The following is a 22,310-nucleotide window of genomic DNA, read 5'->3' on the forward strand; positions in this document are numbered from 1 at the left end:
GACTCCCACAGTGTGACGTGAGCTCACGTGGAGAGCTGCACGGCATGGCAGTGCATTGATGGTGACCGTACACAATCACACACGAGACCCAGCAGAGTGGTGGCCGGAAGTTCCAATGTGGCAGTGGTTATATGGCCTACCATACAGTACAAAGGCAGAAGTGGCAGTGACCGAAGAAGAGTTCAATTCAGACAGCTGTCCAGGAGGGACATCTGTGCAGGTCAGGGCCTGGGGCCTGGACTAGTAGTATTCGCTCCGGCTCTGCTTGCATCCATACTTAACTACGTACCTCCCTCAAAAGAATTTTGTAAAATCAGGAACAGTGTACTTTCATGCAGGTCATTTATTCAGCTTTGCTCAGACAAGCATTAACAATTGTAATTATTCAAGTCTTGCCGATTTGATCGTATGTTACCCTATCAAGCTCCGTAACTCCTTCAAAATATTCAGTTAACCTTCCGCACATTTGCTGATAGGACAGACAATCCTCAGTTTCCTATGTCATAAAATGTCTAGATTGCTCGCTGGATGCAACGTTAGCTAAAATCCACAAATCACACAGCAGTCACCTCTTGTCTTCTCACAGATAGCTTTATGATGTCTGCTACTTTTATTAAAGAAAATGTTGCACTGTGATGTTTGTGGAACTTGTATAGTAGATTGTTCATAATTAAGTGTTTGGTAAGCTGGCTTTGGACTTATATCCTAAGGCTTTGGACAGTGTTGGGAGAATACAAATTAGACAGCAAACAGAGGGTGATTTTTTAATTACTTTTACCAGAACAGAATCTCTCTCTCTCTCTCTGTGTGTGTGTGTGTGTGTGTGTGTGTGTGTGTGTGTGTGTGTGTGTGTGTGTGTGTGTGTGTGAGCACGTGCGCACATGAGCGAGGCATGCGACAACAAACTGCAGACACATTTCTCATTACCTATACATGTTTGGCATGTCAGTTCTTTTTGAATTTTTACTTACATCTCTTGAACTGCCACGGTAAGTAACAAACTCGACTCCAGACTCCACCACATGTGGTCGGGCTGCTTGGATGGCATCCACTGCTTGTTTCGTATTGAATTCCATTACAGCATATCGCTGTGATCTCCTGGAGGAGAAAATCAGTGTATTATTTCAGAACTAAAGAATTTATTTAAACATTTATCAGACACAGTGTATATCTATCTTTCACCTACACTGGCTGTTTATCTACGGTATCACACTTGTTCTACAGTTTGTACTTGTAGCCATCAAAGTCGGTGTTATTAAACATAAGTTATGAAAAGATGTGTGTGCGTGCTGTGAAGGCCTCTAATGAATGTTTTAAAGGTGTCAATAGGCTATGGAAAGTTCTGCTAGCAAATAGCAGCAAATGTATAAATACGTGCTTGCACACCTCTGCCCTCCTGTCTCTCTCTCTCTCTCTCTCTCTCTCTCTCTCTCACTCACACACACACACACACACACACACACACACACACACACACACACTGGTACATTGTTTGGCTGAGCACACAATGGTGGGACTGCAGTTTGGTTGGTATACTTGGGTAATCTCACGCAACGAATGACGATTATAATGTGCAGGTGTGGACTGTGGTGACTGAACAGAGATAGGAGAGACTGAGGGGTAGACAGGGCATGTGCAGGGCATCTTCGTTGAATGAACCCTACGCACACCACATGCTACACAAGAGATGGCACATTTAAACCTTCCACCACCAAGCTCGCGCTCGATGTCTCCGAGGGACGGGAGGAGATGGATGGAAGGGGATGGTGGGGGTTCTATGCATACATGTCACCAGAGGATGCCAAATTCACGTAACCTCACTGTCTGCGACTGATAGACCGGCACATCTTTTTAAGTAGCTGCACTCAGAGCTTTGCCCCAGCTTCAATGAATCTCTAGACTTGTATTAACCTCTGTACGGAAGACTCCAGTGAGAAAATATATCGACACGGCATGACACTACCTAGCATATTACTATTGTACCAGCATTTGTTTTTATCAAGAACATTACTATTATTGTACGAAATGTGATCAAAAAGAAACAGAATTTTTTTATTACAGAATCTTTAGTTATTCATCAACATCAACTTCGTCCCCTTCAAAGTAATCACCCTTAGATACAATACGCTTGTGCCAACACTTTTTCCAATCTTGGAAGCACTTCTGGAACTAACTTTTCATTATGGAGTTCAGCTCCTTCAACGATTCTCTTCATCCTCGGCAATAAAAAGGAGTTTCAGGGGCCACGCCCGGCAAATACTGTGCCTGAGTCAAAATGAAGATTTTGTTTTCAGTCAAAAAATCACTAACAAGCAAAGAAGTGTGAGTGGGAGTTATTGACTGTACAACCATTAGGCAGGTACTTGTGATGCGCTACCTCACTGTAATTGAAGAAAACAGTGACAAGAACCTTCATATCTGGTCGAACTTGTCGTATGTTTTTCAGTCTTGGCTCTCTAGGTAGCTTCCATCATAATGATCGGGCCTCAGTTTCAACGTCATACCTGTATATCCATGTTTTGTCACTTGTTATAACCTTCTTTAGACGTTCTAGATCATGTTGACTTCATTCAGCAATTTCTGAGCGATGTACTGGGTGATCAAAGAGTCAGTATTAATTTGAAAACTTAATAAACCACGGAATAATGTAGAGAGAGAGGTAAAAATTGACACACGTGCTTGGAATGACAAGGGGTTTTATTGGAACAAAAGAAAAGGAAAAAAAAAAGTTCACAAAAGTCCAACAGATGGCGCTGGACAGCAAAACGTCAGTGACTGCGCATGACACTCATGTATAAAAGGACCTGTAATGAGAGAGAGAATCAGGTGCACCAGCAGTCGCAGCATGTTGACGTTACCTAAAAAGGCGCTCTTAGTGAAGCTGTATTATCAGAATGGGGAACGTGCTAGTTCAGCGTTACGATCCTATCGCCATAGGAAGGGGATTCGAACGGGTAAAGGTCCGCTGACAAATGCAGCTGTGGCGAGAATGATTTCGAAGTTTGAAGCCACGGGTTGTTTAGACGATAGACGCCGTAGTGGCCGACCGAGCACAAGGCGTAATGCTGCTGAGACAGTTCATGATGAAATGGAGAATGTAGCAGGTATTTGCGGTGTGGGTGTTTCAAAAGATCGTGGAAGATGACGATTGGTTGAGTAACGTGTTGTGGACCGACAAAGCTCATTTCACACTCCGAGGGTCTGTCAACATCCACAACTGCAGAATTTGGGCTACCGAAAATCCTAGAACTGTCGTGGAAACTTCATTGCACGACAAGAAAGTCACGGTATGGGTTGGATTTACCACATCTACCGTTATCGGGCCTTTTTTCTTCTAGGAAATGCGTGATTCTGGTTTTGTAACTGCTACCGTGATGGGTGAGAGGTACGCCAATATGTTACAGAATCGTATCATCCCCAGCCTGGCTGATAAACACCTGCTCGAACGTACGATGTTTATGCAGGATGGCGCTCCACCCCGTATTGCTAGACGCGAGAAAGATCTCTTGCGCGCGTCGTTTGGTGATGATTGTGTGCTCAGCCGCCACTTTCGTCATGCTTGGCCTCCCAGGTCCCCAGACCTCAGTCCATGCGATTATTGGCTTTGGGGTTACCTGAAGTCGCAAGCGTATCATGATCGACCGACATCTCTAGGGATGCTGAAAGACAACATCTGATGTCAGTGCCTCACCATAACTCCGAACATGCTTTACAATGCTGTTCACAACATTATTCCTTGACTACAGCTATTGTTGAGGAATGATGGTGGACATATTGAGCATTTCCTGTAAAGAACATAATCTTTGCTTTGTCTTACTTTGTTATGCTAATTAAAGCTATTCTGATCAGATGAAGCACCACGGACATTTTTTGAACTTTCGTATTTTTATGGTTCTAATAAAAACCCCTGTCATTCCAAGCATATGTGTCAATTTGTACCTCTCTACATTATTCCGTGATTTATTCAGTTTTCAAATTTATACTGACTTTTTGATCACCCGGTATTTGCAACATAATTTTTGGTGGAAATTCAACAATTTTGGAACGAACTTCACTGCTACACGGGGTTTCATGACAAAAACGTCCAAAAAAACTACTTGTCATGAACCAAAGGATAGGTCAAGATCGTCAGCAACCTCTGTGATAGTGATTCTGCCATTTTCCAGAATCCTTTTCTTTACTTCTTCCACATTGTTGTCAGGAACTGATGTACCAGGGCATCCAGGGTGGTCATCATCTTCAACATCTTCCCAACCCTCTTTCAAATGTTTATACCAGTTGTAAACACTTGTCTTACTCACAGTAGATTTGCAAAAACCCACAATCAATATTTTGAATGCAGTGCTGCACTTTATTTCACATTTTAAGCAAAATTTAATGTAAATTATTTGATCCATCTTTCTCGAAAGTAAAAATTCACTGAATGCTTCAAAACATGTGCAACATTTTTGACTGTCAACAAAAGCTAAACATTCAAAACAGCTGAAAATACAAACATACATCAGGGCCATGTGTGCCAACAATATAAAAAAATTGAAAACTGGATGTATAAAGCCAAAGCCCGCAAAATAAAAATATTCCCATTACTTTCTGATCACACTTCATATACAACTTAGGACCACCAAAGATGTCACAGCAATTCAAATTTGTGTGTGGCTCAGCTCAGTGGTAAAGTGCCAGCCTACATATCCAAAGGTCTCTGGTTTGATCCCATCTATAATTTATCATTTCTCTCACCTCTGCCAAAGTTCATCAGTGTGAAAAATGTTGAGTAATATTTGGTTTGGAATCTAGTTCCCCCTATGACTATCTGGGTCAGAGGAAGGCCACGGGATATCGCATCAGACAGGACTGTCTAGTAAAGCACTGTGCTGCTCAACACAATATTTGGACTCGTGACTACTTTACTTGTACAGGGTGTTACAGAAATGACTTTAAAACTTCAAAAATTCATATAAATTTATTGAAAGAAGTTATAGAGGTGGGTTTAGTGTTACTTTGAAGGGAAACCCATCAAGTTTTTTTTACTTTAAACTAAAGACGTTGTATGTAGCTTCCGTTGGTTATCCTGCACACATCCGTCGGAAGTCAATTTCTTCCAAACTTGCTGTAGCATTGCAGGTGTAACTTGCTCACTCGGTGTAAATTCTTTTTCTAAGTTCAGGTAGAGAAGCCGGCACAGGAGGTACAAACACAATATCCTTGATAAATCCTCATCGATCTGTGGTATCAAAACTTGTTGGAACATATCCAGGTACACTATCCTGTTGATGGTTCTCTCACACAAAAAAAGGGGCTACACTTTGTTCTGGCTCAATGCACAAAAAACGTTCAGTTTAGGGCATTCAAAAATGTGCTGCAATGTTAAATGTGGATTTTCACTGCCCTAAATCCTACAGTTATGTGTGTTAACCTTGGCACTTAAGTCAAAAGTTTACTTGTCTGAAAAGATGATTTTGTCCAATAAATATTCATCCTCTTGTAAGTGGTTTAACATATCCATACAGAAGTTCTTGCAAGCAATTTTATCAGTGTCTTTTATTGCTTTTATGATCATCAATCTGTACGGTTTCAAATGCAAATGGTTTCTCAACACACGCCAAACAGTTGTATGTGGGATTTGCAATTCACGAGACGCATGCCCAGTCAATTTTGTAGGGCTGTTGACAAAACATTGTCTCACTTGTTCAACGATATCGTCAGATGTGCTTGGATGATCTTCCAACCAAAACACATAGCTAGAATGCTTGGGTCCAGTGAGGGCAGCAACCTCTAATGCAGCTGCTGCTAGCGTTCCTTACACTGTGATTCAGTACTAGTGAACTACGCGAGACAAAACTTGATGTATTTCCCTACAAATTGACACTACAATCACCTATATAGGTACTATGAACTAATTTATATGAATTTTCAAAGTTGTAAAGTCCTTTTTGAAACAACCTGTATATCTCAACTAGTGAACCCTCCAATGCTTCGCAATTTAAATGTGTATGGGAATTGTATATACGTTCCAATCTCCTTCTCCTCCTTCCTCTCTTTATCCCTCTCTTCCTCCCCCATCCCTCTATCCACCTCCCGCTCCTTCACTATCTCTGTCCATCACCTTCTCCCCCCCCCCCCCCCGCCCCCACCCCCCACTCCCTGCACATCTCTTACCCCAGTGGCTGTCTATCTATCTTCACCTCCCTCATCTCTCTGTCCATATCCTCCCTCCCTTCTTTATATCCATTTCCTCCCCCCCCCCCCCCCCCCCCGTTCTCTTTATATCTCCTGCCCCCCCCCCTTTCTCTGACCTTATTTATCGTTATTGCAAACAGAACCTTGATGGGAATAGAAGTCATAATGAATGGGTGAATCAGTTGGAGTCATTAGTACATAGGGTATGAGGGAGAGACCTTTCCAACTGCTGTGAGGATTGAATCTTTAATGACAGTATTTTGCATGGTTTTAATCTACAAACAGGCAGGATTATAAAGTTAGCCATAAACACAACTTTCCTGTTTTCTGTTAAAAATGACAAAACAGAACCACACATTTTCACAGCACAGCTTAGCACGTTCTTTCTCACAGCCAGTTCAATGGAAAGTGTTTATTGTATAACATATCTATATCTCCAGTGGTTTAGGCTACGCATTTGTCTGTCAGTCAGTCAGTTGAGAAGAGATTCACCCAACCAAATCTTTCCCAGAATTTGTGTGAATTGACAGAAACTGTTTCAGTAAGTCTTATTGAAATGAAATAATCTGTATTAATTGTTATGGAATCATAATGGATCACATCTCAGAAATTCTTATTCGACTGGCCTCCAAACGCTGTCTGCGGTCTTCATCAGTTTCATTGAGTCAACAGTCATGCAGTTGGCTTGCGTTGCGCATATGCCGACCAATATTTCGACATTTCACTGGTGGTATTTTTTCAAAGAAATAAATTATGAACTTAAACAAATTGAATGTTTGCAATACACCAAATTACCACAAACTGACATCAATTCAATCTCTGCAACACACCAAAGAGATGATCACCACCGGTAACACATTGAAATACAGAGTGTGTTCCATAAGTAATGCGACCAATTTTTTTCTAACGCAACGGTACACCTCAGTGTGTTGTAACCGGCTGGGATAAATGGAGGGGGGGGGGGGGGGGGTGTTAGCCTCAAAACGCTCTTCGTCTCATTCGGCTGGCTGCTTGAGAGTCAGGTTTTGAGTTTATGTAACACGTCACAATGGATCATTCTGTAGAGAAACGGTACGCTATCAAATTTTGCATTAAACTTGGGAAGTCCGCCACTGAAATGTTTCCATTACTTCAGCATGCCTCTGAGACTGATTGCTTGTCCAAATCACAAGTTTTCTGATGGCACAAGTCATCCATGGAGGGCCGAGAGATCACTGACGAACCTCACAGTGGACTGCCATCAACCGCACGAGCGACGAAAATGTGACGCGTGAGCCTTCAATTGATAGCACAAACTCTAAGCATGTCAAAAACAACCGTTTTCCGCTTTGTGACCAAAGATTTGAACATGAAAAAGGTGTGTGCCAAACTCGTCCCAAAAGTGTTGACCGACGAACACAAGCACATGCGAGTGCTTCGGTGCCGAGAAATGTTGAAAATGTGTGAGAATGATCCTCATTTTTTAAACTCAGTTATCACTGGTGATGAGTCGTGGATTTTTGAGTACGACCCTGAGACAAAAAGGTAGGGTTCAGAGTGGCACACCCCCATCGTCGCCCCGTCCCAAGAAGGCGCGCATGAGCAAGTCCAGGATCAAAACCATGCTCATTGTCTTCTTTGACATCAGAGGCACTTTCCATCACAAATTCTTACCTGCTGGGACTACAGCGAACTCAGCTTTCTGCTTGGAAGTGCTCTAAAGACTGAAAAGGAGGGTCTCACGCTGCCGAAGCAACATCAAGGACACGTGGAAAGTTCACCGCAGCAACGCACCGAGTCACAGCGCCTTCACTGTCAATGACTTCCTGGCCAGGACTAAAACCCCATTGGTTCCCCAGCCTCCCTGTAGTCCTGACCTGGCTCCCGCTGACTATTTTTTGTTTCCTCAGTTAAAAGGAGTCATGAAAGGAAAACATTGGGACATGATTGAAAGCATCCACGCACATGTTACATCAGCTCTAAAGGACATTCCGGAAAAGGCATTCCAGGATGCCTTCCAGGCATGGAAACACTACCTCCTGAAGTGTATCGATGCAAGAGGTTGCTATTTTGAAAATTTTTGATTATTTGTACGAATATATTCAATAAATGATTTTTTATGACTTTGGTCACATTACTTATGGAACACCCCTTGTATATCTTTCAATTGTTCTCTTTTTCACAAAATATTTATATTCAATGCAGAATTTGTAGCTGTTATGAAAACATGTGACAGCAGAATAGTCAAACTGGCCATTTCATTTCTTTCATTGAGATTTTCATATGAAGATCCCATTCAAATTTCCAACTTTTCTGGTGGATTTTCCCAACATTTTCTTTCATACAAACCCTGTTCTGGCCGATGCGAGTTGTTTGGACAGGGGCCCTGTCATCTTTGAGCATAGTAAACTGTGTGAACAAGGCACTGTTGTCACAGAACACATCATCACCAATGGGGAACAAGCATTGCGTCCTAGGATGGACCTGATCAGCCGAAAGGGGCACATCAGCCTAGGCAGTAATGCAACCCTGTGGAGTAACCTTGAGGTTCATCAAACAGCTGCCTTGTTTCACTCTTAGGATATAAGCTCAGCGAGAAGATGGAAACAGTGTGAAACAACACCCATTTGACTCCCTTTTCCATTGCTCAGTAGTCAAGATTTTATGGCTTTGGCACCACATTTTCCCATTATTGGCATTTCCGTCATTGAGAAGTGGTTCTGGAATTGCAGCTCATCCTGCACAAACATCTGTCACAATCACTCAACGCACACTTTCAACCATTTGTGACATAGGAGATGCTGTTCTTCCATTTCCCGTGAATGCAGTACAAATCTTCAATACAGTGCCTCTTGAAAGACAACAACCCTTTTGGTACCTTGGTTATGGAAGCACCCATTATATGAGTGCCAATGATTTGCCCATGTTCAAATTCACTAAGCTCCGACTTAATGCGTGTACAACTATGCAAAACACTATTCTGACCACAACTGACCCTTGCAACATATTGACACCCTCGCATAGGCCGTCCACGGTCAAATACACTACTGACCATTAAAATTGCTATACCAAGAAGAAATGCAGATGATAAACGGGTATTCATTGGACAAATATATTATACTAGAACTGACATGTGATAACATTTTCACACAATTTGGGTGCATAGATCCTGAGAAATCGGTACACAGAACAACCATCTCTGGCCGTAATAACGTCCTTGATATGCCTGGGGTTTGAGTGAAACAGAGCTTGGATGGCGTGTACAGGTACAGCTGCCTATGCAGCTTCAACACGATACCACAGTTCATCAAGAGTAGTGACTGGTGTATTGTGACAAGCTAGTTGCTCAGCCACCATTGACCAGACGTTTTCAGTTGGTGAGAGATCTGGAGAATGTGCTGGCCAGGGCAGCAGTCGAACATTTTCTGTATCCAGAAAGGCCCGTACAATGTGGTTGTGCATTATTCTGCTGAAGTGTACGTTTTCGCAGGGATCAAATTAAGGGTAGAGCCATGGGTCGTAACACATCTGAAATGTAGCATCCACTGTTCAAAATGCCGTCAATACGAACAAGAGGAGACCGAGACGTGCAACCAGTGGCACCCCATACCATCACGCCGGGTGATACGCCAATATGGCGATGACGAGTACACGCATCCAATGTACGTTCACCACAGCGCCGCCAAACACGGATGCCACCATCATCATGCTATAAACAGAACCTGGATTCATCCGGAAAAAAAAAAAAAAATGACGTTTTGCCATTCATGCACCCAGGTTTGTCATTGAGTACACCATCACAGGCCCTCCTGTCTGTAATGCAGCGTCAAGGGTAACCACAGCCGTGGTCTCCGAACTGACAGTCCATGCTGCTCAAAACATCGTCGAACTGTTTGTGCAGGTGGTTGTTGTCTTGCAAACGTCCCCATCTATTGACTCGGGGATCAAGACGTTGCTGCACAATCCATTACAGCCATGCAGATAAGATGCCTGTCATCTCAACTGCTAGTGATACGTGACTGTTGGGATCCAGCACGGCATTCCATATTACCCTCCTGACCGCACCGATTCGATATTGTGCTAACAGTCATTGGATCTCGACCAACGCAAGCAGCAATGTCACGATACGATAAACCGCAATCGCGATAGGCTACAATCTGACCTTTATCAAAGTCGGAAACGTGATGGTACACATTTCTCCTCCTTACACGAGGCATCAAAACAACGTTTCACCAGGCAACGCCGGTCAACTGCTGTTTGTGTATGAGAAATCTGTTGGAAACTTTCCTCATGTCAGCACGTTGTAGGTGTCGCCACCGGCGCTAACCTCCTGTGAATGCTCTGAAAATTTAATAATTTGCATATCACAGCACCTCCTTCCTGTCGGTAAATTTTGCGTCTGTAGTACGTCATCTTCATGGTGTAGCAATTTTAATGGGCAGTAGTGTACAACAGCGCAATCTGCAGGCTTGGCTAGCAACTGCATTTACATTCAAGTATGCATTTCACACTGTGTTTCTATATTCTTGTTCAAACCCTCTATGCCTAGCCCTTACTTGACTGTAAATTCAATTCTCGGGGACGTTGCTATCAATGGGACATATAATGACAAAACGTATTTCCTCTGTTTCAGTTTGCAGCCGATACCACATATAAAGGCAATGTGAAAACTAACTGGCCTCACCATTGTCCTTTTTTCCTTTCATTTTCACTGAAGGTGCTTGGTGAAACGTAATTACACATGGAGGGCACATTTTTGTCACTCATCTTGCTAATTATTTTTTTTTGGGACATATTTTTCTGATCGTTAGACTAATGACTACCATAGCTTATAACAAAGATATCGTGTGTAATGGTACAAAAATGAACTGTGAAGAATTTATGAACATCAAAGAAATTAACTGCTAATGCTAAATAAGCAACATAAGAATAAAACATTTACAACCTCAGAGTACTAAATCACTAAAATTCTTACTGAACAACACAAAAACAACGGATGGGCAGTGCACTTCAATTTTTGACACGCTACAATGAAGAAGGCGATGGTTTTCTTTCTCGGATAGTCACGGTGAATGAAACTTGGGGGGTATTGTATGACACCCCTGAAACAAAACGGCAACCAATGGAATGGATGCACACTTTATCCCCAACAAAGGTTAAGCCTAAGCAAATCTTAAGGACAATATTATAGAATTGGAAGAGAATGTAGATAAAGATGAATGGGAGATATGATACTGCATGAAGAGTTTGACAGAGCACTGAAAGATCTAAGTCAAAACAAGAAAAGTTCGGAGTAGGTATTAAAATCCAGGGAGAAGAAATAAAAACTTTGAGGTTCGCCTATGACATTGTAATTCTGTCAGAGACAGCAAAGGACTTGGAAGAGCAGTTGAACGGAATGGACAGTGTCTTGAAAGGAGGGTATAAGATGAACATCAACAAAAGCAAAACGAGGATAATGGAATGTAGTCAAATTAAGTCGGGTGAGGCTGAGGGAATTAGATTAGGAAATGAGACTCTTAAAGTAGTAAAGGATTTTTTCTATTTGGGGAGCAAAATAACTGATGATGGTCGAAGTAGGGAAGGTATAAAATGTAGACTGGCAATGGCAAGGAAAGCCTTTCTGAAGAAGAGAAATTTGTTAACATCGTGTTTAGATTTAAATGTCAGGAAGTCGTTTCTAAAAAGAATTTGTATGGAGTGTAGCGATGTATGGAAGTGAAACGTGGACGATAAATAGTTTAGACAAGAAGAGTTTAGAAGCTTTCAAAATCTGGTGCTACAGAAGAATGCTGAAGATTAGATGGGTAGATCACGTAACTAATGAGGAAGTATTGGATAGAATAGGAGAGAAGAGAAATTTGTGGCACAACTTGACTAGAAGAAGGGATCGGTTGGTAGGGCGTATTCTGAGGCATCAAGGCATCACCAATTTAGTACTTGAGGGCAGTGAGGAGGGTAAAAATCATAGTGGGAGACCAAGGGATGAGTACACTAAACAGATTCAGAAGGAGGAAAGAAGTTCCGTTCTGATGAAGAGGTACGCCACGTGGTGCATGAGTGGTTGCGCAGACAACTAAAAGAATTTTTTTCTATAGGAATTTATGTACTTTGTAAGTGCTGGAAGTACTGGGAGATGATGAAGCTTGCACAGGATAGAGAAGCATGGAGAACTGCATCAAACCAGTCCCTGGACTGAAAACCACAACAACACCAACAACAGCATGGGAACTGGAGCTTTATTAACACTACTTACAAGTTGCCTTTTGTAGTAACACTGTTGACATTTACATCGCACTTCACTTAGCGTAGACCGGGACTGTGTCCTAGGCATGCCCGATGTTAACTGACTGGGCACGGCCCGTGCTGCTGGAGTTGTTGTTGTTGTTGTTGTTATGCTGGCAGAGGTCACGTCCGAATTCTCGCGTGCCCTCTGGTGGACGGGACTCTACTTGCGGCAACTACCGTCCGTGACGCGCTGTGCCAAAGTGCGCCTCCCGCGATCTTTCTGGTGGCTACTGCACTCCTCCTCCTTCAGGGGGTGAAGCCACTGTGATCCACTGCGTCGGAAGAAGGAGCGTCGGGCAGGAGCGATGACCTCCACATCCATTGGAAGGCCGGAGTCGAGGGGATCTGCCAACCCTCGAGCCGGAACCTTCGAATACGGCTGGAAGTGACTTACACAAAGAGGCCCCTGTCGTCCCACAACCGGAGCCCGGGACAGAACGGGCGACAAGCTGTCGAACTCCGGATCCTGTTCCACCTCGGGATGGGCAAGACCCAGTGGTGGGGACGATGGGGAAGGGCCGACCACAGGTGAACCAGCCTGCTGAGAAACCGGGCCTGCTAGGGGGGCCGGCTCTCGCTGGGGCATCTCTAATGATGGCGATGCCGGTGCTGGAGCTACTGGAGGCTGCCAAGACTGAGAACCATCACAGTGCGGCAGAGTCACAGCAGGGAGAGGAGGTAACATCCCCTGCGAAACCAACACAGGTGCCGGCAATGGGGAAGCCGGTGTCCGAGAGGTCGGAGGGTGGGTGCCCGAATGTGGACGTAGCTGATTTTGGTGACGATGTACCACCTGGTCCCCCGCCTCCAAGGTATAGAGCCGGCGGCCATTTCAGCGCAGGACCACCGCCAGTATCCAACATGGATTGCGACCAAACCCACGGGCCCAGACCGACATACCCAGTGGAAAGCCAGATACTCCGTTTTGTGAAGACTGGCGAGGACCAGGCCGGAGGAGGTGCATCAGAGTCCTAGGTTGACGCCCATGGAGGAGCTCTGCGGGGCTGCGTTCTCCCATTGGTGTGGTCTGGTACACCGTCAAGAAAAACGTCAATGCTTCCTCCGCAGGAAATTCGTGCACATACTTTTTCATCCGCGTCTTAAATGTGCGCACCATGCGCTCGGCTTCCCCATTCGACTGTGGATGGAAGGGGGGAGAGAAAACGTGCCGAATACCGAAGCGCCTACAAAAATCCTGGAAGGTCTGCAAAATAAACTGCAGTCCATTGTCCGAGACCAGGGTGATTGGCAGACCCTCCACAGAAAAGATTTTTGCTAGTGCCTGGATTGCAACTTCTGAAGTGGTTGAGGAGCAGGGAACCACATATGGGAATCGGGAATAAGCGTCAATGACAATGAGCCAAAAGCCATTGAGAAACGGGCCCGCAAAGTCGATGTGAACACGTTCCCATGCTTGGGTTGCCGGCGGCCATGAAGAGAACGCTGCCCTGGGAGATGCTTGTTGGCTCGCACACTGGGAACAGGTGGCCACCAAGTGCTCAATTTCTCTGTCAATACCAGGCCAGTACACATGTCTGCGAGCCAAGGTTTTAGTACGGGAAACACCCCAGTGCCCCGCATGTAATAACGTGAGGACCTCCCTTCGTAAACTTGCAGGAACAACCACGCGAGGAGCTGTATCATCGGTAGCCAGAAGGAAAACTCCTTCCAAGACTGAGAGGCGGTCTCGTAGAAGAAAATAATTACGAAGAGGATCCGAGGCCAGGCCCGGAGGGCGGGATGACCACCCCTGCTGAATGAGGCGAACTACTTGCCGGAGAACCGGGTCAGCTGCCGTTTCCCTGGCGACTCGAGAACTAGTGATCGGGAAGCCATCAACCGCATGGTGGGACGCCACATCCAAATGAAAACACATAATCTCCTCTTGATCGAACGTAGGATCCGGGCCCACCGGAAGACGGGAAAGAGCGTCGGCGTTGGCATGCTGTCCTGTAGGGCGAAAATGAATGTCATAATGGTACTTAGAGAGGAACAAGGCCCAGCGCTATAGTCTGTGGGCTGCCCTATCCGGAATCTGAGAGGCGGGGCCAAATAACGATATTAACGGCTTATGGTCAGTGATCAACTGAAACTTCGTGCCATATAAGAAAGGGTGAAACTTGGTAACAGCGTAGACAATGGCCAAAGCCTCTTTTTCCACCTGGGAGTAATGGGCCTGCGCGGGACGAAGCGTTTTAGACGCAAACGCCAGTGGTTGCTCGGAACCATCTGCGTTGCGATGGGCCAGGACCGCCCCCACCCCATACTGTGAAGCATCTGTAGCCAGGACCAACGGCTTATGGGGATCAAAAGTAGCCAAACAGGGGGCTGACGTGAGGAGGCCCTTCAACGAGGTGAACGCTCACTCGCATGCAGGCGACCAATCAAAAGGAACACCCTTGCGCAGAAGGCAGTACAGGGAGCGGGCTATAGTGGAAGCCCTGGGAATGAACCGGTGGTAATAGGCTATCTTGCCTAAAAAAGCTTGTAACTCTTTCAGCGAAGCAGGCCGAGGAAGGTTGACAATACCTTGGACCAAACTTCCTAGTGGCTGGATGCCGTGCCGAGAGATGGTGTAGCCCACATACTCAATGGACGGTTGGAAGAAGGTTGACTTATGCTGGTTGCAACGCAAGCCCACAGACCTGAATTTGAGAAAGAGGGTGCGAAGCTTGTATAAATGTTCCTTCATGCTGCGGCCTGTGACAATTATGTCATCCAGATAATTAATACAATGAGGGATTGTCGACGTGACATGCTCAAGATAACGCTGGAATATCGCCGGGGCACTGGACATTCCAAAGGCCAACCGCTGGTATTGGTAAAGGCCAAACGGGGTGTTGACAACCGCCAGCCGTTTGAAGTCCTCATCAAGTGGTATCTGATGATAAGCCTCCGACAGATCGATTTTTGAAAAATACTGGCCTCCTGCCATGGCAGAGAACAATTCATCAGCACGAGGCAAAGGATAGGTGTCCACCACCAATTGGGAATTAATGGTGGCCTTGAAATCGCCACAAAGACGTAATTTTCCCGAGGGCTTCCTTACGATAACGAGGGGCGAAGCCCACTCACTGGAAGAAATGGGAAGAACGACCCCTAGGGCTGTCAGCCGGTCTAGCTCTTCCTTTACCTGAGGGCGGAGAGCCGAGGGGATCTGCCTCGCACGTAGAAAACGCGGGCGAGCTGACGCCTTCAACATTAAGTGAGCTTCAAAATCTGAAACACGCCCCAGGCCCTCCTCAAAAATATCTGGAAAGTCTGAGATCAAAGATTCCAGTGATTGATAGGGAACATCTTTGGAGACCAACTGTATGGTGTCAGCGATAGAAAAACCGAAAGCTTGAAAGGCATCCAGGCCAAAAAGGTTAGCGGAGCTCGCATCACTGACAACAATAAAAGTAATAGGCCGAGTGACTGATTTGTAAGTCACATCGGCAGTGAATTGACTCAGTAGGGGAATGAACTGTTTACCATAACTGCGTAGACGCCGGTAATCTGGCGCCAACAGGGGCGATCCAAGGTCGGAATAAGTTTGTGCATTCAATAACGAAACTGCCGCGCCCATATCTACTTGCAGTTGTAACCGGCGCGACTGAACCGACACCTCGATAAAGACTTTGCGTGCCGATACGTCGGGAGCCTGGCCCGATGAAACTTCCTGAATGTCAACGTCCATGTCCTCTGTATCTGCTTACTTCGATTCTTTTGAGGCTGAGCGGCAAACTTTAGCAATGTGACCTTTGTTATTACATTTGCGACAAACGGCCCAACGCTGGGGGCACTCTGACTGATCATGATGTATATAGCACGACGCACAGGACGGCAACAGGGGCCGGCGGCCGGAATTCTGTTTACGCGCCGTGCGGGAGCGGCCGTAACGGCCGGATTGTACCGCTCGCACGTCGTCCACCCCGGACACAGTGGACGCGGGCGTGCCGCCATGAACCGCCATGACGTCGCACCACGCTTCCAGCTGTTGATCTGTTGCGTGAGAGACTTCATACGATTGAGCAATGGACAGGACTTCCTCGAGGGAAGGGTCTTCTAACTGCCGGCTTATTTAGCATTAGCAGTTAATTTCTTTGATGTTCATAAATTCTTCACAGTTCATTTTTGTACCATTACACACGATATCTTTGTTGTAAGCTATGGTAGTCATTAGTCTAACAATCAGAAAAATATGTCCCAAAAATAAATAATTAGCAAGATGAGTGACAAAAATGTGCCCCTATCAGGGGCCGAACGAACAATGACGTCGCGTACCATAACGTGAGCATACAACTCTCGCGACTGCTCCGTGACAAAATGACACTTGCGACTAAGACCGTGCAGGGTAGTGGCCCACGCCCGGTAAGACTGATGGGGCTGTTTCTTGCATTGATAGAACTCGACCCTAGCCGCCACAAAATGCGTGCGGCGGCGATAATATGAAGACAGCAATGAACACAATGCGTCAAAAGACAAGGACGAGGGTTCCTGCAATGGCACTAGCTGCCGCAAAACTTGATACAGCGAGGGAGATATCCAAGACAAGAAGAGAGCATGACATACCTCCGCATCGGCAACACGAAACGCCTGGAAATGCTGCCGAAGGCGATGTTCATATGCGTCCCAATCCTCCGCCGTCTCGTCATACGGGGGAAAGGGAGGAGGGAACGGCGCTGGAGCAGACGGCGGGTAGAGCAACGCCGGAAGCACTTGTTTCATGGTGGCCATGAGCTCTGTCTGCTGCGCAACCAAAACCCGCACCAAATCCTCCATGCCGTGGAGAAGCTGCGAAACCGGAACAACGACGCAACACGCGAAAGAACGACCCTACTCGTCGCCAATTTTGTAGTAACACTGTTCACGTTTACGTCGCACTTCACTTAGCGTAGACCGGAACTGTGTCCTAGGCATGCCCAATGTTAACTAACTGGGCACGGCCCGTGCTGCCAGAGTTGTTGTTGTTATGCCGGCAGAGGTCACGTCCGAATTCTCGCGTGCCCTCTGGTGGATGGGACTCTACTTGCGGCAACTACCGTCCGTGACGCGTCGTGCCAATGTGCGCCTCCCGCGATCTTTCTGGTGGCTACTGCACCTTTAGTCTTCAAAAATACTTCATACTTCCCAGTTTCATCCCCATCTCCCCCTCATAAACAAACTATCGTATGGGTGCACTGAGCACACAGCTTTTATCTGCCAAGAAGTATCAAATCTGTGTACACATACATACGAGGGTGAGTCAAATGAAAACCTTAAATTTGTAATAACAAATTGAAATTTCGCACCATTATCCTGTAAGTTGGTAAGCATGCTACATACAGTGTGAAGAATGGCCTTTAGGTGGCAGCATAGTGCAGATACACACATACCATCGCAGTATCAGTATACCGATGGCCGCCCCACTTGCGACTTGCACGAGGGAAGAACAGCGTGTTATTCGGTTTTTGCTTAGTGAAGGTTTGAAACCTATTGAAATTCATCGACGAATGAAGGTTCAGTACAGTGATGCATATTTGTCACAGCAGCAAGTCTGCGAATGGAATAGGAAGTTCGTAAATGGTGTGACTTCAGTGGAAGATGCTCCTCGTCCAGGTCAGGCACAATGAGTTGTGACTCCATGGAACATTGCAGCAGTTGAAGCCATAGTGAAGGAAAACTGCCAAGTGACACTGAATGACATTGCAGCATGTTTACAGATTAGTCATGGGTCAGCACACCACACTGTGCATGATGTGCTCCAGTTTCACAAAGTGTCTGCAAGATGGGTGCCATGGCAGCTGACTCCTGAAATGAGAGAACGACGTGTCGATGCTTGTGAAGAACTTCTTCGTTGCTTTGAACAAGAAGGTGATGGCTTCCTTGCAAGAATCGTTACTGGGGACAAAACCAGGGTTTATTTCCACCAACTAGAAACAAAGAGAGAAAGCAAGGAATGGCACCATTCCTCATCACCAAAACCAAAGAAGTTTAGAAGAGAACCATCAGCAGGGAAGGTTATGCTGACTCTCTTTTGGGATGAAAAAGGTGTCATTTTGGAGCATTACATGCCTAGAGGGGACCGCTGTCACCAGTGCATCATACACAGACCTCCTAAAAAATCATCTGCAGCCTGCAATCTAATCAAAGCGATGTGGATTGCTGTCAGCAGATGTCTTTTTGCAACATGACAATGCAAGGTCCAACACTGCCCGTACAACAGTTGCAACAATCACAGACCTGCATTTTGAGTGTCTTCCTCATCCACCATACTCACCAGACCTTGCCCCCACATGGTTTCCATATGTTTGGACCACTCAAAGATGCAATGGGAGGAAAGAAGTTCCGTTCTGATGAAGAGGTACGACACGTGGTGCATGAGTGGTTGCGCGGACAACTAAAAGAGTTTTTTTTTTCTATAGGAATTTATGCACTTTGTAAGCACTGGAGGACTTGCATTGAGCATGGGGGAAATTATGTTGAAAAGTGTTACAGCTTTGTACCACTTCTGCACAATAAAAAATTTTTGAGGTTTTCATTTGACTCACCCTCATATAAAGCAGCTTTTTTAAAAAAACTTAGTTATGTATACAGATAGTTTGCCTCTCAGTTCTGATGAGAGAGTTTGCGAGTATCAAAATATCAAACATAAATGGCTGTATATTTTGATTGTGTTGACTTAGGAGCTTAAATTTTTTACACCACCAAGGGACTGTAGATGTTCGTATTTGACATGAATTTCAATATGATATCTCTACCTGGTGCTGAGAAAAAGTGTCTTAATAGATGGACAACAAATGGAAAAAAGTGACATAATTACACACTAACAAATTTTTGATTTCTTCCTTTACTTGCACTATGAAACCTGTTTTTATCTGTTATTACTTTTATGTTCTAAGTTCATGTACTGGCACATTCCATGACCTTGGAGATTTGCTCCTCAATTTGGTCCTACGGAACATGATGTGTAAATAAAAAATAAATAAAAACCTAGCTTCTTGCCAAATATTATGATTCCAGGTCAGTGGGGAGTTCACTATAGGGTTTGATGAATGGAATGAGTTTGCGAGTATTAAAATACTGACATGAATGGCCACATCCTTTCCTTCCATTGACTTAGAAGCTTAAATTCTTTTTGTTGCCTAGCAACCACAGACCTTAGTACGTAATATAAATTTCAACTTGATACATCTATTCATTCCTGAGAAAAAGGGTTCTTAACAGTTGGACAGACAGACAGGCAGAGAACAAAGTGATCCCCTAAGGGTTCCATTTTTACTGATTCAGGCATGAAAATTTAAAAAACTGGCCAAATGTGAATAGGAGTCACACATTAAGGGTTCTGTGTAAACTTGTATCAGTCCTGTGAATTCCAAGAGTGTATCAAAATCTCTACAGTAGTTCTTCAGACTGGCCTGAACATGAGAGTTCACCTTACACATGCAGATATAAAACATTTAATAAAACTTAACATACTAAAAAATGACTATAACTTACATTTTATGTTTACATGCAAATGTTCATCTTTTATGCTTTTGCAGGACTGGAAGTACAACAACTCATCAAAATATATAGCGTACGTTTTTATTTTTTACTTTCTTTATGCTTAACTTGCTGATACACCATTGTTCTCATGTTCATGAAACATAGTTCTCTAATGTGATCCATATGTGATGCATCTGGTCAAGACTCAGTGAAATGTACTGCAGAAGATCTGATAATGGCAACATTCTTATCACAATAAATGCTGTACAATAGTGATCTTGGTTCTTTGAAGTTGTATTTCTGTTTCTAAATTAAATTAATCTAGACCACCCCCTAACTTGACAATGTTAAGCGTATATATTATGCTTTTGATAGATGACGAATGCAATGTACATTGTAATGGTAAAAAGATATTTTTTGTGTGACATAATTACAATTTCACAATTTTCAGTTTTTTTTTCTGTGAAACCTTGCTTCTTGCTACATTTCATGGTTCTGTGCCAATAGGAGGTATACTGTAGGCTTTGATGAGTCATCTACTTGTTCCTGAGAAAAAGGATTCTTAACAGTCTGACAAAGCAATCCCATAATGGTTCCAGTGAACAATCCCATGTCAATGAAACGAATTTAAGCTTCGAAGGCAAGGCCAAAGATACGACCATTTATGTCACATATTTTGAAATTGAATATAATGATCTACATTTCCTTTGGATTAAATGAGCTGGTCAATGGTGGAGTATCAGTGATCGAAGGTTAACACAAGATTTATTTTTTTACTAATCATAATCGTAAAGTTGTTTGTGATTTTATTTTTGGTTGTAGTTACAAACTATTTTGTTGTATTGTAATCATTTCACTCATTTATTCAGTCACACATTGTGTTCCATAAACCAAATTATGAACAGGGTTTTGAGGGATATGGACTATCCATAGATTAACAAGCAGCAGCAGCAGCCACTGCAAGCTATGCCTGTAAAGTATACCAACAAGTACAAACAGTGCAACTCTATTGACATTGGTTTGGTAATTATGAGAATCTCTTAACCTCCTAGATGATGAAATTTATGGATCTCAATGTGTGTGTGTGTGTGTGTGTGTGTGTGTGTGTATGTGTGTGTGTGAGAGAGAGAGAGATAGAGCTAGTGTCATGTGACCTTGTGACTGTGCACTGTTTATCACATCAGTTACCTACTTAAGGAGCCATATTTATACCTGGAGGGCATTGGTAGTATTTTTATTTGCTCTACCCTTCCAAATTTTCCAAAATATGTTCTGAGAACTGATTTTGGTAGGCTGCATGGAACGTCGTCAACAAGCAGCCTCCGTTCGTGTCGTTGTGACTCTTCTTTGGGGAAAACCTGTAAAAAGAAAAAAAAGTGCAATATACTGGCACATATGGTGCACAAATTGTTTACAAAGTGTTCAGAAAGGTTACATTTTAGTTACACAGATGTAATTATGATGGCAAAGTGCAAAAGTTTTCAGCTTTTGAGAGAAATGGTGTTGATAAAACTGAAATTTTGCTGTTATTCTGTTGGTGGGTACATGTTGTGCAATAATGTATCGACAGCAGCAATTTTATCTCTGGTAAGTTTCCTCTACATTGTTTTAAAATAGACACGTAGTGCGGCTTTCATTCAATTTTGGAAGGTTAACAGCTAACAGAAGTTCATCCATAGCAGGGAAAGGTTTATATGAAGACCACACTTTCATTTTCAACTGCCAAGAATAGGTGGCTGATTTTGGTCATGGTCAAACTTATCTTGAAGATGACCCACGTGGAGAATGTTTCAAAATTCCAACCTCATATGAAAATATAGCTTACACAAAATGAAGAAGTAAAGAAGATTGGAATTTAGCAAGCCGCTGAGTACATAATCATTAGAGTTGTAACACAAGCTCGGACTGGAAAAAATGGTGAAGGCCTGCATCTACATTTACATACATACTGTCAAGCCGGATTATGACGCATGGCAGAGAGTACCTTAAATGGAGTGAGATGATGATAACTGCCTGTACACCTCCATATGAGACCAGACGTCCCTTATCTTACCTTTGCTGTCCTTACCTGAGATGTAAGCGGGTGGCAGTAGGATCGCTCTGCAGCTGGTCACAAATGCCGGTTCTCTAAACTTCGCCAACGGCATTTCATGAAATTACTGAATGAGGGATACACATATGAGGTGTGATAAAAAAGAAATGGAACTCTTTTAATTTCACAGGCTTTACACATCCAGTTTAAATTTTGTTTACCTTGTTGGTACATGTGTTGCTCATGTATGTCTGCATTTTCAGTTGTTTTGAATATTTCGTTTCTTCGTGGCAGTTGAAAAGGTTATACATGTTTCTGAGTGCTGAGTGAATTTTTAATTTCAAAAAAGATGGATCAAAGAATTTACATTAAATTTTGCTTAAAA

The 22,310-nt window shown here is 44.0% G+C and overlaps 1 protein-coding gene across 1 annotated transcript in view; it reads right to left on the reverse strand.

Annotated features, from left to right (window-relative positions):
- LOC124552321 (serine-aspartate repeat-containing protein I-like) overlaps positions 1-22,310 on the reverse strand; it is a 202,553-nt gene that overhangs the window by 42,894 nt on the left and 137,349 nt on the right. The window contains exons 5-6 of the mRNA XM_047126593.1: positions 21,106-21,251; positions 972-1,098 (exon numbers count right to left, since the gene is read on the reverse strand). Coding sequence (XP_046982549.1) covers positions 972-1,098; positions 21,106-21,251 — 273 coding nt within the window. The remainder of the gene's footprint in view (positions 1-971; positions 1,099-21,105; positions 21,252-22,310) is intronic.

Source organism: Schistocerca americana, chromosome 10 (assembly GCF_021461395.2).
Source record: "Schistocerca americana isolate TAMUIC-IGC-003095 chromosome 10, iqSchAmer2.1, whole genome shotgun sequence".
Classification (NCBI taxonomy): domain Eukaryota; kingdom Metazoa; phylum Arthropoda; class Insecta; order Orthoptera; family Acrididae; genus Schistocerca; species Schistocerca americana.